Source organism: Sciurus vulgaris, assembly GCF_902686455.1.
Source record: "Sciurus vulgaris genome assembly, chromosome: 12".
Lineage (NCBI taxonomy): Eukaryota > Metazoa > Chordata > Mammalia > Rodentia > Sciuridae > Sciurus > Sciurus vulgaris.
The window spans coordinates 80,545,780-80,563,797 of record NC_136473.1 but is presented as its reverse complement, the minus strand read 5'-3'; the positions used below and the strand labels follow the sequence as shown (position 1 = coordinate 80,563,797).

General features: G+C 52.8%; 2 protein-coding genes across 7 annotated transcripts in view; one reads left to right on the top strand and one right to left on the bottom strand.

Annotated features, from left to right (window-relative positions):
* Window positions 1-3,381, top strand: part of PPFIA4 (PTPRF interacting protein alpha 4) — a 47,985-nt gene extending 44,604 nt beyond the window's left edge. For 3 of the 5 annotated variants that reach the window (XM_079107977.1, XM_079107975.1, XM_079107976.1), the window contains 3 exons: window positions 368-545; window positions 782-889; window positions 1,130-3,381. In XM_079107977.1, coding sequence (XP_078964103.1) covers window positions 368-545; window positions 782-840 — 237 coding nt within the window. In that variant the 3' untranslated portion in view covers window positions 841-889; window positions 1,130-3,381. The remainder of the gene's footprint in view (window positions 1-367; window positions 546-781; window positions 890-1,129) is intronic. The other 2 variants (XM_079107978.1, XM_079107974.1) reach the window with 1 other exon arrangement.
* A 4,867-nt stretch (window positions 3,382-8,248) lies between these two features.
* On the bottom strand, window positions 8,249-11,186 carry MYOG (myogenin). 2 transcript variants are annotated; one of them, XM_079105971.1, is made up of 3 exons: window positions 10,456-11,186; window positions 9,646-9,805; window positions 8,249-9,139 (listed from the first exon to the last, which is right to left on the bottom strand). In XM_079105971.1, exons 1-3 carry the CDS (start codon window positions 10,999-11,001, stop codon window positions 9,018-9,020), a joined length of 828 nt encoding a protein of 275 aa, XP_078962097.1. In that variant the 5' UTR covers window positions 11,002-11,186; the 3' UTR covers window positions 8,249-9,017. The 2 variants fall into 2 exon arrangements, with proteins under 2 accessions (XP_078962097.1, XP_078962098.1); XM_079105972.1 differs by having other exon boundaries at window positions 9,646-9,727; window positions 10,456-11,145.
* Between the last annotated feature and the right edge of the window lie 6,832 nt (window positions 11,187-18,018).

Sequence of the window (18,018 nt, the reverse complement as noted above, 5' to 3'; positions counted from 1 at the left end):
GTGGGGACTGTCCTGTGCTTTCTATGGGAGGCTGAGAAGAGGAACACATTGGAAGACCAATGGGTACCCCAAACTCAGGATGAGAAGATCGGCGTGGGTAGGGAGGCAGAGTCCAATGCCAGATGACATCCTCACTTGCCCTCACCCAATGCAGACGTTATAAAGTTGCCAGGACCCGTGGGCGTCATCCCTCTGGTTCAGCCCACAGGTGGAAATACTGAGGGCTAGAAAGGAAAAGTGGCCTTGCGCCCTTTTTTCCAAAGGGAGTAGTACCCCTGGAACCAGCCACAACTCCCTCCCCGAGGCGGGGAGTGAGGGTGACAATCCCAACGCCCCCCTTGGGCCTCTGCGTGTCTCCACCTTGCAGGGGGAGGACAAGGTGTTCCGCCGCGCGCCCTCCTGGAGGAAACGCTTCCGGCCGCGGGACCACCACAGTGGCGGAATGCTGGGTACCTCGGCAGAGACGCTCCCGGCCGGCTTCCGCGTGTCCACTCTGGGGCCCCTGCAGCCCCCTCCCGGCCCGCCGAAGAAAGTCATGCCTGAAGGTGAGTGGCAGGCTGGCCGGGCGCGGGCCCCTGACCTGGCCTCCAGGGCCGGGCCGCGTGGAGGGCGCGAGGCCGGAGCCGGGCCCCAAGCACCCTCGGGCTGACGCTGCACTAAGGGCTGCCGCGGGGGCGCTGCGGGCAGCCCCGCCGAGGCGTGTGTCGCTGCGCTGCGGCCGGGCGGGGCGCGCACTAACCCCGCGCTCTGTGTGTTCTCCCGCGCTGCCGACTCCTCCCAGCCGGGCCGGCGGGGGCGCAGAGACTGGAGACCTCCACGGTTCGGACCTACTCCTGCTGACCCCCACCCTCCCGCCCCGGGTCTGACGGGGGTGTGCCCCCGGCTCGGGGTAAGTGGGCCAGGCCCTGGGACGCGGGCGCCTGCTGCTGGCCCTGGCCCCACGCGCCTGCCCCTGGCCGCCGGCCTGGCCCTGCCGCTGCAGCCCCGCTTGCCAGCACTGCCCGGCTTGCCCCTTCCTGCTTCGTGTGGCCTGGGGCGCTTTGCGCTTGGGAGCATGCCGCAGACCCCTGGCCAGCTGCCTCCCGGGGACGGCCCACTCACGGCGGTGCCTGTCTCTCTTCTCTCTCAGCTCATTCCCACTATCTCTACGGACACATGCTCTCCGCCTTCCGGGACTAGCCACGGCCGGGCCGGCGTCCTTCTGGTTCCACAGGCTCGGCCGGCCCTGACCCCTCCTGCTCGTTCCCCTTCCTCCCACGGCTCCTAGTCTCGTCCGTCTGTGACTTTCCAGTTGCCCTGGATCTCAATATACTCATCTCTCCTCCCGGCATCCCACTAGCCCCGAGTCCCACCGCGTGTCCTTTGTAAGTCTCTCATGGATGTGACTGGGGTCTCCCGTGTTGTGGAGGCACTCGGGTTGTCCATGCTTGGGATTCTGGGGGAGGAGAGACGGGCAGCCCAGGGTGGATGTGACCTCACTTACCCTCCCTTCTTCTGGACCTGGCCTGGCCTGGACTGTGCCCTCCACCAGGACCAGGATCCTGGACCAAGCACTGAGATGGCCTTTCCAGAAAAAGGGGGCACTTCACACTCTCCTGCCTGGGCCTTTTGATCCCTGCCCACTCTGGTTGTGTCAGATTGTCTGAGGGTTGGTGTTGGCACCCTCAGCCCCACCCTCCCCAAGTCCATCACCACAACTTGCAGCTTCTGCCTCCAGGACTTGCTTGAGGGTCAGGATGCTGAGGCCGGAGAGTTCTGAGGAAACCTGAGGTAGAAATTCTGAGCCCTCGCTCAAGCTGAATCCCAAACATGAGTTTTTGAGAAGAATCAGAGAAAAATGGATCTCAAATTTGGGCTAAGAGTGGGGAAACTCTCAGCCCCCTGCCCAGTGAGAGGGGTAGGCAGGCAAGCCAGAAGCAGAGCTGATGGCCTCTGGTAGCCTTAAGCTCAAAGGACAATAGGAATGTACCCAGCCCCAACCAGAGGTGGAGCTCCAGAGGGTGGGCTGGGAGGAGGGGAGATTGAGTGCATCATAACCCTGGGGCAGAACAGATCCCACTATGTTCTGCCAGCTGTGCCCCCAGCATCTTTTCCCTTGCCCTCCTCTGCCTCAGTAATCCCAGCCCCACAAGAATGGACCTGATGGGTAGATTGAATATATATTGACCCTAAAATCAGATTTGGGAAAAAGACAGTCTGAAGCTTCCTTCCTCTGACCTGCTGGGAAGATAAAGCTTCCCCTTCTGAGAATCATGTCCCAGGCCCAGGAAATCCAGTGTTGATGAAGGATTCACTCCTGCTTGTCCCTAAGTCATTCAACCCTCTTCAGGATTCTTTTGGTGTGCAGGGACTCTCACCTGGAGAAATTCTGAGACCCACCCAGCTTTCCCCCGTTTTGTTCTCACTAGCAGCATGATAGGAATGGGGCAGAGGGATGCAGGTCCTGGTTTGGGAGGAATATTATTCCCAGAAATCTCTCTTCCTTACCCCATTCCTTCTTCTGACCGAGGTGCCTGAAAGTGCTTGGGACCCAAGTTCAGGGCGGGTTGATGGGATCTAGGGCTTCATCCAAGTGAGAGGAGAGGAGAGTGTCTGGGCGTGTTTGCTGGAGGGAGGCCAGTGCAATGCCATCCTACAGGTGCCTGGAGCGGCTGTTTGCAGGCTTTCACTTGGCTTGGAGCAGGGCTAGGCTAGCAGGTGGGATAATGGGCCCCTGCACCCTGTCCTGAAGGAGTGCTGGACCTGGAGCTGTGCGGGGCTTACAGCCTCGTGCTGCCTCTCAGTAGGGGGCTTGACCAGTGGTGTGTCAGGGGCCTCTCCACGGGCTGGGCCAGGCAGCCACCTGCCCTTGCTCTCGGTCATTGCTTCCTGCCCTTCCTGCCATCAGGCTTCTAAGAGTGGAGATGGAACACCCATGAGTTGGGTAGAGAGGAAATGCCCCTATGAAGTTATGGACATACTCCAGGTTCCTGAGATGGGTGGGGTGAGCAGCCGAAGGCCATCTGCCTCCTGCAGGGGAGTCTCGGGGCTCCCTGTGTAGGAGAGTCAGCCCTCGCCTCCTCGTGCATCTTAACCCGTGGTGGTTGGCCTTGTCAGGAGGCAGCAGCTGGGCCCCTTGGGAAGTATTGCAGGGAGATGCTGGAGAAGAGGGGCCACGTGTTGTGGAAGGCTGTTGTCTCGGTGTCCCTCCTGCTTCCTAGTCAATATATTTTTTTCTTTGAGAGTCCCCAGTGACCCGAGCCCTCCTCACCAGCCCCCTGTATCTCACCAGATCCCTTCTCAGTACTGTACCGGCTCGGTGCACCAGGAGTGGGTGTGTGGGTGTGTGTGGGTGTGAGTGTGGGTATGTGCGTACCAATAAACAACCTGGTTTTAAGACAATGTGCAAAAAGCCTCTGGTCCTTTTTTTTTTTATGACTTTGAGTTCACTTGATGGTCCAGCTCCTTTGAGTCCAGAGGACTTTTGTACTCTGGGAAGGAAGTATTAAAGTTTTCAAAACTTATAGTTGATACCTTCTGTTTACTTATATAACCACAGGGTTGATGGGGAGGTTAATGCCTAGGTCGCTGGTGCCACAAAAGTAGAGGCCAAGGTAGAGGGCCGAGGAGCCCGACACCAGGCTTATTTCCTCCTTCATCTCTGAATCGCCTGCCCAGGCTTATTCTGCTCATGCCTGTTTGCTGCTCTCAGTTGCTGCTGCTGTCCACCCTTTCAGCAGCTCCCCACCACCTCTAGATCAGGGACCCAGCTCCTCCTCCTGGTGGCCATTAGAAATCATTCTGGTTCTTTGGCCCTCTTCTCCTGTCAGTCTCAAGTCCCCCCAGCCCCTCACCAGAACACAGTTCTTATTTCTTTTCTTGCCTTTGCAGCTTCAGGCCCTTAAGCCCACTGCAAGCATCACCTGGGAGACAGTACCTGCCCTTTCCCAGCATAATAGATGACCACCTCTCCCCGGCCAGCTCACTCCATGCGTTCATGCTGGGGGTCACTGTTGTCTCCTGGCCAGTCACACACTGGGCTGAGGATGCTCTTTAGGTCAGTCTCGTTGCTCTCTACATCTCTAGAGGTACATATTTGAATGACAAACCAACCATATCTCAGAGGCTTGTTAAAGGATCAGTATTAGTAAGAGCTGAAAATTATTGGGTATTGTGTACCGAACACTGTTCTAGCCATTTTTTCTTACTTTGTTCTGGTGCTATAACAAAATACCTTAGACTGGGTCATTTATAAATAGAAATTTATTTGTTATAGTTCTGGAGGCTGGGAAGTTCAAGATCAAGGCACCAGCAGAGTGGGTGTCTGGCAAGACCCCAGTCCTCAGAGATGGCACTATCTTGAGGCATTTGCACATGGTTGAAGGGGCAGAAGGGCTATCTGGGCTCTCAGACCTTTTATAAGGGCACAAAGGCTATGATTGAGGGTTCCACCCTCATGACCTAATCGCCTCCTAAAGGCCTGTTTTTGTTTGTTTGTTTTGTGGTACTAGGCATTGAATCCAGGGGCTCTCTGACACTGAGACACATCCCCAACCCTTTTTTATTTTTTATCTCTGACAGGGTCTCTCTAAGTTGCTGAGGCTGGCCTCAAACTTGCCATCCTCCTGCCTCAGGCTCCTGAGTCTATGGGATTACAGGTGTGTGCTACTGCTCTTGGCTCAGGCCTATCTGTTAATACTGTCGCATTGGGGACTAAGTTTCAACATGAATTTTTGGAGAAACAAACTGCACCCATAGCACATACCAAGTAGACTAATTTATTTAATCTTTACAAATCTATCTTTGTGTAGAACAAGAAATTCTAAAGCTAAGATCATAGAGCTGTACATCCCTACAGGTAGTTGTCAAACCTGGTCTGCCTAACTCCAGGGTCCTTAACAATAGTCTGTATGTTAAAAGTCCTGAACCAGGACCAGGAGTGCTTGGCAGTTATGTGCTTCTCTTTTAAGTGAACTCATGCTTTCCCCATCTACCCCGGCTCTCTTTCCCCACCTCCCAGATTGTCTGTGACACTCAGATGGCTTATGAATTGTCATGGGGCCACGTTTGCTCTGTTCATTTAAATGTCAGACTCCCGCACATTCAGCATAATGCATCGTGTATCCTCGTATCCTCTCTGTGGTCAGCAGCGCCCCGACACTAATGGCACAAGGTGGCAGAGTCCATAGCACAGGTGACTGGAAAGGAGCAAGACAAAGCAATGTGACAGCCAGGAAGGGCAGACAGACGGAGGGAAGACTCTCCCCTCCCCAGGGGAATCAGTGAGCCTTGGCTATAGGAGTGAGATCAAGGGTCTGGGAAACCGTGCCTTCCAGGTGTTGCTGTCCACGGGATGGGGATGCAGAAGGAGGAGGCTCATGTGGAAATGTGAGTTTGATTTGGGACATGCTGAGCTTGAGATGAGACCCCCCGCATCATGTTTCTTTTAGTGTTTGTAGTAAAGAAAGAAGAATCTAGCTTTCTTTCCCAGAATCCATTTCTTGCCCCCTCTAGGAATGTTCTAAGAAGAGTGAGTGGTAGGGAGTCTGGGTCTGAATGCTTACCTGTGGCTGAGGGGGACAGGGACCCCAAGTGGGGTGGTGATGTGGGTTCCCACCCAGGCCTAGGCTGTGCTTCCTTAGCCAGGATCCCAGGTCAGCTTGGAATCTTCCAGTCCTCATTCCAAACTCTAGCTAAACATCAGGTTTCTGGGCACCAGCCTGGAACCCAGAAACTAGGAATTGAAAGAAGTCCAAGGACCGTGACATGTAGGGAATGGTATTTTATCCATGAAACGTATCTGAGTTGGGGGGCTCTTCCCCCCTCACCCTCCATCCAGCCCTCCCCGCAACCTCCCTTTCCAGTTGGTCCAACCACATACTACACCAGCATTTAAAAAGGTTTTCCAGCCTGCCAAATAAATTACCTGGAGAAATTAGATACCAAGAATGTTTATTGGGGTATACAAATAGTACTTAAAGCATCCTGCAATTCACACTAATTATCTGAGAGGTTCCCATTTCCACACTAACAACTGGTGTGCCAATTTCAAGTAATACTTATCTTTTAATTCTAGTGCATTCCCTAACGTCCATTATTAGGTGACATTTGATTAACCTAGTTTGATTTATGGTAGGTGCTTCCACTGAAGGAGACTGAGCTGATTTCCCCAAAGAATCCACCTTATTATTCATTAATTGGAGTTTTATCTGTAATTCTCTTGTGAAGGTTAAGGATCTGTTAATTTAAGAAAGCTCCTTTGATGACAGCTGTTTATTCTGTGAAAATGCTGGGTAGCCGGGCTCCTCTGTGTTGCTGTGTGCCACTCACCCCTGTGTAGTTCCAGCAAGTTGTTTCTCCCTTACGGACTTAAAGGCTGTGATGACGTAGGTAGGTGACAAGGGCAGGGATCTGTTGACTTTAGCAGCCATTGCTGAGGACCATCTGTGTGAGCGTGAACCTCAGTTTCCAACTGACAGGATGACTGGAGAGGAATGGACTTGGAAAACGCGTCCTGCGCTGAGATGTGGCTTGGTGATAGAGCACTGGTCTAGCGTGTGCGAGGCCCTGGGTTTGATCCCCAGCACCACCACCCCTCACCCCAAAAAAGCATCCAGCAGTCCCAGAGCCTTTCAGCTCCTTAGTACTGTTAGATGCCCTTCTTCTTGGCTAACCCTATGCCCCAGGAAGAAGCAGGGGAAGGTCACCATTGAATGATGCAGTGGGTATCCTCCCTAGGAGCTTGGGAGGTGCCAGGGCAGGGGAAATGCACCTGAGGAGAAAAGAACCCCCTTTCATGCATAGGCGAGTATTTTGGTGGGGTAGTAAGGGAGTGAGTGTGGATTCTAGATGTAAGGCATGGTAGTCAGGTGGTTGCCCACCCCAAGGACAGGGAGTCAGGGCTAAGAGTCATGGAAATGACCTAGCTATTCCTCTGTAGTCTGCCCAGGAGCGAGAGACTGTAAACTCAGTGCCAGACTCAAAAAGAAGAAAATCCTACCACTGGGGCAGACTAGGCCAGCTTGTAATTCCCAGTAGGAGCAGCCCTCACTGGTTACTTGGGACAGGCAGGTCTCGGCAAGACCCTACCTTCTACATCCTTACCCAAGTTGTCTGAGGCTTCTCTGAGGCTTCATTCCTATTCTCTTTCTTAGGCAGAGCTTCTAGAGAAACTGGTGTCAGGGTGTTAGCCCCACTACCCTCTAGGAGCAATGTCAGGAGGGCAAGTATGGGGAGATGGCCCACCTGAGCCCAGAGCAAGTACAGATGGTCACTAGCACCTGGTTGGTTAAACTGGGTCAAGACAGTTGTCAAGGGCCCTAGAGAATTGAATGGGGGCTGGAACATACCACGCTCTGAATACCTTTTCTGTAATGATTCTGAAACCTATAATTTGCAATAAATCAGACAAACTTAGCCCCAAGCAGTTGGAGTTAATAAAGTTTTTAGTAGTAGGTGTTCTTGGTCCGTTTCAGTTCTAATTTCTGTTAACTCCCCAGTTAATCCTTATGTAATCTCTATCCATAAATCTTTGTTCTCAATTTCCCGCCCACCTTCCCCCTTGAGGAAACCAGTCTTCGAAAAACAGCATCCCAAATGAAGAGAAACACAGCTTCTCCTCTTTGATTATTCTTTGTGAACCTCCTTTCCCCAGCAGATCTCCTTCATCTCTGAGCTGTAGGCAGGGACAGGAGGGAGGGGAAGAAGGGGATGAGAGGTCTTGCTGTTTGACCTACAAGGAAGTGACAGTATTTGCCCCATTGCTCTGATTTAATCTCCTCTCACTTCTCTACAGGGATCGTGATAATGTGGAACCAGGGAGGGAGACAGGGATTACAGAGGAGAGTCCCACAGATTCTAGCTGTAAGCCCCTTGTCCCTTGGGTGTGGACACTTGTGGCATGTGAGCATGCTTAATTGAAGGCTGGTGGACCTAATGGGCTATAAAAGTTTGAAAGCAGCAGACGTGAACAATATCTGATAAGTTAAAGAGGAGTGGAGCGCTCAGAAGTCTTCCTCTGCGCCCTGCAAGCTGGAGTCTGGTCTTCACCCAGGCTGTGGATCACACCCACCAGCTCCTACTGTAATGGTAGAAAGCAGGCTCCCCACTGCCTAGTGGCCATCTCAAGAGGGTGTCCACAGCGCTTTTGGAGCTGCAGTCTTTGTTATCCTTGGAAGTCCTGCCCCTGGAGGGTGTCCAGTGGCTGAGTGGGAGGGGTGGGGCTATCAGTCACTCCCCTCCCTCTACATCATCATGGACACTCTTCTAGCAACCAGTCTTTATTCATTTTTTAAAAAAGAAAATCCAAATAAGTTAGCAAAACAACAAAAAAAATTACAAAACAATGGCAAAACCACACAATGCTTAGTTAACAAAAGAAATCACCCCAAGAGTCCCCGCCCCCTTTCCCTGCCTGTCCCTGGCAACTTCAGCACAGGAGACCTTGGTCAGATGGCAGCTTTACAAACAACACACAAAACAAAACAAAACATAAAACTGCTGGAAGGTTCCCAATATTCACTGCAAAAGCTTGGCCCCCCAGGGACTTGGGAACAGAGGATTGTTCCTCTCTCTTTCTTCTCTCTCAACTCAGGGCAGGCCCAGCCCAGCCACTGGCATCAGGAAGAGACCAGGACAGGAGATGTGCACACTTGTCCGGGTCAGAACACTGTCTTTTTCTCTCAAACCATCTCATTTGGGGGGTGGAATTAAAGGCTTCATTATGATAAAAAGGAATCTCCTGAGTTTGCCCCCTGAGCTGGAGGTATCCACAAGGGGGCGCTCTGGTCCCCTGCTTTATCTCCTTGGAAAGGGGATGCCCTCTGCTCTAAGGAGTTAGCTAAATGAGGGCATCCGTTCCCTTGCTGGGCGGTGCATAAACCTTATATGGATGAGGAAGGGGATAGTCTGGCCTGTGGCAGCCCAAGGCTGTCTTCCAGGCATCAGGACAACCTGGCTTAGGAGGCCTCTGCTGCAGAAGTGGCGGCACCTATGGCCAGCTTGGGGGCTCACATGGACACCCGGCCTGGCAGACAATCTCAGTTGGGCATGGTTTCATCTGGGAAGGCCACAGACACATCCTCCACTGTGATGCTGTCCACAATGGAGGTGAGGGAGTGCAGGTTGTGGGCATCTGTAGGGTCAGCCGCAAGGAGATGATCTGTAAGAAGAAGGTGGGGAGGGGTTACCTAGGTGAGGAAGTGGGGGATGAGGGCTTTGGAATGGCACATTTTCTAGGACAGATCAATGCACTTCAGGCATGTGCCTGAACTCTGAATTCCCCTAGAAGAGTTAGGATTTGAAAGCAACTATTCCAAGGTGGAGCCAGGATAGTGTATCCTGGGAGTCTAGAATTGCACTTTGCTGGGCCCAGTTGTGCAACACTGACTCAGCAATTCCCAGGGACCCCTGGGGCAGGAACAGTCTCCTCTGACTGAGGTCAGTCACCAGGCACCAGCTAGGGAGCTACAGGAGGTCACAACTGCTACTCTTTAGTTGGTCGAGACTTCAAGGAGGCACAGGGCCTTCCAGCCCACTGTTGGGGTCCTGGGGTCAATAGGTCCTTGGAGAAACCACAGGAAGAAGACAGGAGCAAGGATTGAGGTAAGAGGGGAGAACCCCTAAGGAAGGGTGGAGGGATGGGAACCAGGGTCAGGATTCACTTACCACCTGTGTTGGGGCCGAACTCCAGTGCACTGCCCCATTCTGGACTGCAGGAGGCGCTGTGGGAGCTGCATTCACTGGGCACCTGCAAGTCAGGGGCAAGGCCCAAGGTCAGGGCGCAGCCATCCTTGGATGTGTCTCTGCCTTGTCCCAATAGGCAGAACTGTGGTAGAATTGGAGGGTGGACCACAAGCTGGGACCCTTTAGCCCAGGACCCCCCCACTCCAGAAGGTTCACACTCAGAGACCGTGCTACATGATGATTCTGCCTTCACGGAACACCAGCATAAAGGGGTCTCTGGCTTCCCTGAACCTGGAGATAAGGATGACCAGGCAGGGTATCTGACCCGACCAGGGTGACTTCAAGCAGGCTTGCCTGGGGTTCCAGTGAAACTGGGTGGATCTTATCTGTCCAACCATACCTGGGACAGGGGCAGGGTCTGGGGCAAAGTAGGCTGCTTTGGCTGTACTTGGCTGACCTTTTAGGCTCTGACTCAGGGATGGGAATTCATTCTCACTTTTCTCAGGATGACTGTGGACCTGCTGCTCCTAGACCCCTTCTGCATCCTGTGCCAGTGGGCCCCCACCCCATCTGGATCTCCTGCTCAATGCCTTTATCTTGTCTAAAAAGAGCATGGGGACACAGGAGGTCAACTGACAACCTAGGTCTGACAAACGAAGGGGTCCTGCGGCCCCTCAAGGCCCTGTCTGTCACCTGCTCCAACCCTCTGACTGAGCCCCTCCATGACCTCCTGAGGCGTCCAGGCGCCTCCCTCTGGGCCATACCCCTGGGGCAGGTGCACCGGCCACTTACCTGGGGCTGAGGCCCGCCCCCGCCTCTGTATCGCAGGTCGCGCTCCTCCTGGTTGAGCGAGCTGAGCAGAGCCTGCAAGCGCTCGATGTACTGGATGGCGCTGCGCAGGATCTCCACCTTGGGCAGCCGCTGGTTGGGGTTGAGCAGGGTGCTCCTCTTCAGGGCCTCGAAGGCCTCATTCACCTTCTTGAGCCTGCGCTTCTCCCTCAAAGTGGCTGCCCGCCGCCGGTCCACCGACACCGACTTCCTCTTACACACCTTACACGCCCAGGGCAGGCACTGGCCAGGACAGTGCTCAGGGGTCCCCAGCCCCTTGTCTTCCAGGGGCCCCCGGGCTTCGGGGCTCAGGGTGAGCTCAGTCCGCTCGTAGCCCGGTGGCTCGAAGCCCTGGAGGTGGACAGGCAGGTAGTTTTCCCCGTCATAGAAGCGGGGCTCCTGGTAGAAGTAGGGGGATGTCTCATAGAGCTCCATAGGGTCGGAAAAGACTTGTTCCTGCCTCTGGCCCCCAAGCTCCTGCAGCCCCTCACGCCAACTGCTGGGTGCCATTTAAACCCTCCCCGCTGGCATGGAACCAGAGATAAATATAGCCAACGCCACAGAAACCTGAGCCCCCTCTAAGCTGTTGCTGCACATCAAGACGTTTACAGTGGATTAGATGTGATTCCCCTTCCCTCTCCCAGTGGCCCCCACCCCACCCAGCCAGCCTGCCCCATGGCCAGAGCGGCTCCTGTGCACGGGTCGGGAGGCCGTTGGGTGTAATTTGATTAGTTTTCATTTCTCCGCAGCCCCAGTGGGACAGGGAAGGTGGGGGAGGACACATTCCCCCTCTCATCTGCTCCTTTCAATTACTCCTCGCTGGGCGGCCTGCCTGCTCTCTCCTTGCTGGTCCCAAAGCAGTCGGTGGGTGTAGGAGGAGGAGGGAACAAGGAAGGGGTCAGTTTAGGCTGGAAGGGAATGTGAGTCAATCTGTCCATCTCCCTGCTTTCTGACAGCACCTTAACCATACTGTATCCTTCCAATGAGATTCTTAAAGACCCTCCCCAAAGAATGGGACTTCTTGGAATTTGGGGGATCTGTGGTTCCCCAGGGATAAGGACAAAAACTCAAGAGTGGTGAATGGATTCAACTTCTGGATTTCCAGATGGCCTTGACCCTGTACTTTCTCTTAGTGCTCAGGTGATTGGGGAAAATTTGAGTCAAGAAATTTTTTTTTTCTTTTAGTTGGAATGGGGGAGGTTTTCTTTGTAACATAAAAGGCAAGGTCAGAGTCGGGGTTAGAATGCACATCCCACACATGGCCAGATCATAGGCATTAAGTCCTCTGCCTCTTTCCTCTTTCTTCTCATTTACCTGCCCTTCTTTGTTGCCTCCTCAACTGTTTCCTGCCCCATTGGGACAAAATCTTGCTGACTCCTTCTGGTGGATGGGAGTGGGAGAGGAGAGCAAACAGAGTGCCTGGAACGCAGTTTATACCTGCCCTCACCTGGGCCACCTGTCTGGGTTCTTCTGCCCTTCCTGTTGAGACATCAGTTTTGTACCCGTGTGCAGGTCTCAAATGCATTATATAGGTCAGGTGGAGGGGGGACTGTTTAATCTTCAGGCGTCTTAGTCCATGGTCACTTCTTAGTAGAGGTCTGGGGTCTGAGGGGACTCATTCTTCCCAATACAGTGGGCAGGCCTCAGACAGCCGCAGTGAACAAGGCTCAGTCTTAGGGCTGGGGACTAAAAGAGGTGGGTCGCCTAAGGTGAGATCCCTACCCTCACCTTACCACCTAGTGGACCATGTTGGTCACCTCTTTTATCCCAATCTCTGATACCCAAATCCCCTTCTTGGGTGGCCACCGTTCCCCTTTCCCTGTGTCACAGGCCAGCCTAGTCCATTGATCTGCAGCTTCAGGAATCCTGGGCTTTGAGCAGCAATCTTTTACCCTTGGGTCTCAGAGCTGTCTAGGAGCCTGAAGACTAAGTCCGATCCACCCTGCTATCCCTATCCCAGCCTATGAGACCGATAAGTTAAAACTAGCAGCAGGGACAATAGTAGGAAGTGGAATCATGCAGGCGCTCACGGAGGACCACTCAGGGGAGGGAGATCTGAGCTGCTTTCCCTTCTCCCTTATCCACAGTGAGGAGCCAGGAAAATGCAGGCATACCTTGGGGGTAGGAAACTAGGGTGAGCAAAGAACAGAGCCAGACAATAAAAGAACCCAAGGAAATTGAGGGAGAGTAGCAAGGCCTTAATTTGGTACTTGGCTTTGCCAGTGTGGTAGACGGTGCAGTGTCAGTGTGGCTTCTGAACCTTGCTTGGACCCTGATCAGCCGGGTTGAAGAAGCATCTGTATTTCCAACACACTTCCACCCAAAAGGGAAAAATAAAAAGAACTAAACTAAAACAACCTTGCCTCAGTTTACACTCCAATCCCATGAACCCCGAGGAGATGTCAAAGTTATGGAAACCTAGCAATGGCATCTTTTGTCATTTGGGGATCCATTCTGACTTAACCCTAAATGATGCATTTTCCTCTAAGTTGGAAGCAGAATGGGCTTGATCTGTGATGGCCCCCAGGACCTTGCTGTCTGGTGAGCAGGCATGGACCTTGAATACCAACCACTCGATTACAAGACAAGGGTGAGCTTTGTCAATTCCACAGTCATCGAGAGAGCTGTGATTACTTGCAAATGTATGGGTCCATCAAGAGGTGCCTCAGAAATTTAGTAGAAAGGCAAAACCATCAAAGGCTGGGGCCTCTGTGGAGGAGGGACACATTGGGCTGGGTCTCAGAGAACAGGTGGGATTTGGATGACAAGAGGAGGGGTGGGGGACATTGGGTAGGCTAGCCTGTATGGAGCTCAGGATTCAGGGACAGGAGGATTGGAGACAAGTCTGCAAAGAGGGAGGAGTTCCAGCGGGGCATAGAGGAACTTGGAAACTGAGGCAAGAAGATCACCCACACCACCATGACAGTGTCCTGGAGTGAGATAATGAAGGTCTGAACTCACCCAGAGGCAGGAGGGTGGATTTGACCAGGGAGGAGGTGTGTTTCTGTGTGGCAAGAGAAGGGGGGTGTGGTTGTTGTATTACTGGAAAGGTCACCTAGCACGTGGAAACACCAGGTCCTCTTCTCTACTCCTGACCCCCACCCACTCTTAGCCCCATGGTCCTCCACTGCACTGCCTCCAGGGACCACAGGAACAGGAATGGAGGAAGGGAAACCTGTCTTCCCCTCCATGTGTGAATGTTCACTTGTTCATTCTTTCAATCAAGAAACATGTCCCAGCGAGCACCATGTCCCAGGTGCCAAGGTCACTGATGTGAACAGGACATGGTGTCTCTGCCATCACTGTGCTCACTGTTGAGTGAGGGAGATGAGAACACAAAGTCACCCAAGGTGAACATAAGAGGTGATAAAGGGAAGGCTAGAAGAAGGGCCAATATCATCCAGAGAAGGAAGTCATTCATTCTGTTCTCCGCTAAATGTATATTTTCTGAGAAACTACTCTGTGTCGGTCCCCACGGTGATGGTGGGAGAGAGCAGTGAAAAGACCGTCTACAGGAAGCTCTGCCGGGTGTGAGCTTGGCCTTGTGTCCTGTGACGTTTGCCTCTGACCTAACACCAGGGCAGGGCTGGGAGGTTAGGGTGACCTCTGATGTCTGGGTCTCTGTGAATCCCTGTCTGTGGATATGTTTGTGCATATCTGAGTAAGCTGGCCCTGGGGGACCATGTCAGGGCCCCCTGTAGCGTGCAGATTCTCTCCAGACTAAGATGATAGGGTGACCCAGGAGTCTCTGACCTCTTAAACCCCCAGTGGGCAGATTGGCCTTGTAACCACCTTGTTCTTCTCTCAGTCAATCTGTGGAGAAGCTGTGTCTAGGGACTTGGGCTTCCTCTCATGCACACCCCTCCCCCCCTGCAAGCTGCCCTCTGATGGACGGGGACACATTGGTGCCAAGCACAGAACAGCCTTTGTGCTCCGCCACCGGCGGTGATCCATCAGCTCTAACCTGACAGCAGGGCGTCCGGCCCTAATCCCCACCCCTGTCGCCTGGGCACAGAGGGCCCCCTGCCCTGACTGCAGCCTCCTCTTCCTGCAGTCCTGCTCTCTCTGGAGGCAGCCCTTATTCCCTGCTGGGGCTCCAGGGCCAGGCTGTTGGTCCTCTACCCTGAATATTTCAACTTGACTCTGCCCTGCATTTGCATGCTGGGCCCATCTCATTTGCATGGTAGAAATCCCCCTCACCTGCTCCTTCCTTCCCCTTCTGCTCCGCACCCAATCCTAGCTGTCTGTCCTCAGCCTCTTCTGGTCCCTGCAGATCTTGCATGTGGGCTGACTTGGGCTGCCAGGTTGCTCGACTAAAACCTAAGCAGATTTCCCATTCTGTAGTCTCTTGTAGTTGGAAATGAAGGAGCAAGAGGTCTGGAGGGGTGGGAGCTTCCGGCTTCTTCAAACAGGTCCCACCTTTTGTTTTCCAGGGCTGGTTCTCTGAGTTTTTTGGATGAGGACTAGTGGGACCTGGTGTTGGGAACACATGTGCATTCCCGTAGGAAACAGTCGCACAAACACGACATGCTAGCCAGCATTGATTATTTGTAAGGTAGTCACTTTGCGACAGGGTGAGAACAGATCATAGCCATCATAGAACGTCAGAGCTGCCAGGCGCTCTAGGATCAGCTAGTTCGCCTTCCCTGTACACACAGGGAAACAGGCCTAGAGAAGGGACGTGACTTGCCTGAGGGTGCAGAGGACTGGGGTAGGAAGTAGAAGGGTGTCTGCTCTTGGAGGCCTGAGCGTAGGCCTTGGGGCTGAATCAGGTGCCTTCTCCTCTTCGCCGCCCGCCCCCGCCCCCAGACTGGCAGACAAGGAGGGGTGCACAGGCAAGCAGGCAGTGAGGAGACTGAGAGCTTGAATGGCCAGTGGCGAGTTCAGGTGAGTCGATGAGGAAGGGAAAAAAGGGAGGTGTGAGGAGAAGCCAGGGGGAGGCCTGCAGGCTGGAGACGGGAGGACAGGCCCAGAGGCGGATGGGACCAGGGAGGAGGGGAGGGCCCCAGGCCTCTGGGCCACATTGTTTCCATTGAGGACTGAGCATCGAGTGACCACTGGGAAATCCTGTCCCCGCCTGGAATCCAGAGCACAGAGACAGGATCATCCTTTAAGAATCTCTGGCTTTGGGGTGGGGGAAGCTGTGGGCCTGGAGGCGGAAGAGGTTGGGTCCTAGGAGAGTGGGGGTCAAGGAGAGGTGATTGGTGGAGACAGAACAGAGAGCTGGTTTTAAAAATAAGCAGAACAGGGCTCAGCAGAACATGTGGACCTGGGGGCCTGGCTCCAGGGGTCTTTGGAAATATGTGTGGGAATTTCTTACAAGAATTCCAGGTCCCTATGAGAACAGGGCCTTCAGCTTCTGGTTAGGGCAGAGGAAGGAACTCTGGATAAATATTCAGAGCATACTACTGTCATGTCCCCACTCTGGGTCACAGTTTACCCATCTGTAAACCTAGATGCTTGCCAGATGATCCAAGTGCCCCCTTTCCCCCTAACTCAGCGTGTTGGACTGGAGGAAGTGCTGATGGGGTCCAGGTAAGGAGGACTGGTTTGGTTGGTTTTGTGGTGCTGGGGATTGAACCAGGCCCCTGGCTTGCATCTAGGCAAGCCCTCTACCACTGAGCTGCTATCTGAGGGCCCTGAAGAGTGGACCAGTAGGATCAGAGGGCAGTTTTCCTCAAGGAGTTTTGTCCAGTCTTCACTTCTGTTCCCATGCTCAACCTCACTGAAAGGCAACCAGAAGGTCCTGGACCCCTGCAGCCTGCCTAGAACCATGGCACGTACTTGTCACACTCACCTCTGCACTTAGCCCCCTTGCCTGTCCCCCTTCCTGCTAGCCACCCCCTGCAGCAGTCCTCTCTGTGGGTTCAGAAGCCATAGCACACCACCCCACCCCCTCCCACTCCCTGAACTGCTTCTATTTCTGCCTCTTTGACAAGTTGTGACATATTTGGGAGCAGCTGCTGCCTGGGTGGAGATGCCTTTGCCTTCCTCCCGCTCTATCCTCTCTTCCCCAATCCTTCTCCCAACAGCTACCCCTTTCCAGAATGTGCTCTGAGACCCTCCCTGCATTCTCCCTCTGGAACTCAGACATTCAACTTTCTCTACATTTCTGAAGGGTTGGCCAAGGCCCAGGAATTATGCAAAGGGAGTCTTTGGGGACAGTGAGTCAAGGGGCTAGGGTTGGAGGTGGGATTTCTTCTGCCCAGTCCCAAGCTGTGTGGTTTGAGGCGTTTCCTCTGGGCTTTATGTTTCTGTCCTTAAAATGGGGAAAATGAGTAATTTCTTCCCTGCCAACTCTATGTAACTTTGCCAACTATGAACTGAAGAGATTTGGTGAACTCTCCCACTGCTATTAATTCTATACTCATGTCTTCTCTGAGGACTTTATTACATTGTCCCTCTTTACTGACCTTTCCTCTGAGCCCATAAACATCCCATCAAAATATCCATCCATTTTTCATGTAGCCTTCTCAGGTATGGCTCTGTCACTAACCTTCCCTTCTTCACCAAGTTTCTAGAAAGAGGAGTTTACACTTCTCTTTCCACCTCCCAGTCAATTGTCTGCTCATTGGCTGCCATCTTCCCTGGGTCACTAGAACTGTTCTTCTCAGTATCACTAGACACCCTCCACAGGTGCTAACTCCAGAAGGCACCTCTCAGTTTTAATCTGACTTGGGTGGTTTGTGTCATCTGGCAATGTTGGCCATGTCCTCCTTGACATTCTCTCCATTCTAAGTTTCCATGACCCCTCCATCTCCTGGTTCCTCTCTGATTTTTCTCACCATTTCTCCTCTCTTCTTCTCCCCTCTCTTCTACTTTCTCTTCATGAACGCAACCTCTGCCCACCCTTTTAAGAGGATTTATCTATTCTTAGTCATCTTTCCTACAGTCTCCCTTGGCAATCTCATTTTCTCACCAAGATTTTAACTACCATGTGTAAAAATGTTTGGAGAATGTTAGCTGCTCTTAACTGTTATGTAGAGATTACTCCCAACTCTATACTCTAGCCTCAATCTCTTCCCTGAGTTGTAGATCACATAACCAAGGTTTTGGTAGATATCTCTGCTTACATGTCTTATAGGCTCCTAAAATTAAATACATCTGATATGGAATCTGTTCACTCTCTCCTCTGCCCCAATATTTCTCTCATTGCTAATTGATACCACCACCCACCCAATAATTTCTCATCATCTCTTATCCATCTATATCCAGTCATTCAACAAGTTCTATAATCAATCAATTCCTAGACTCACATAAAGACAGAAATTGTTTCAGTTTCCATTAGCCAGAGGGAGAGGCCCCATTAAAGACATGGAATATTTAATAGAGATTACAACCTTAGTAGTAAAGATTACTCCAGATCTGCCTTCAACAAGTTTAAAAGGATTGGGGGCATAGCTCAGTGGTAGAGCACTTGCTTAGCTTGTGTGAGGCCCTGGGTTTGATCCCTAGCAAAACACATACACACACACACACACACACACACACACACACACACACACAAATCTCACACACACACACACA

What these genes read in the sequence shown, in the direction of transcription:
- MYOG (XM_079105971.1), bottom strand. Translation starts at nt 11,001, where the DNA reads ATGGCACCCAGCAGTTGGCGTGAGGGGCTGCAGGAGCTTGGGGGCCAG. An exon ending in GGGGCGGGCCTCAGCCCCAG is followed by an intron (nt 9,806 to 10,455) that starts GTAAGTGGCCGG and finishes ATTCTACCACAG; the next exon opens with TTCTGCCTATTGGGACAAGG. An exon ending in GTTCGGCCCCAACACAGGTG is followed by an intron (nt 9,140 to 9,645) that starts GTAAGTGAATCC and finishes TTCTTCTTACAG; the next exon opens with ATCATCTCCTTGCGGCTGAC.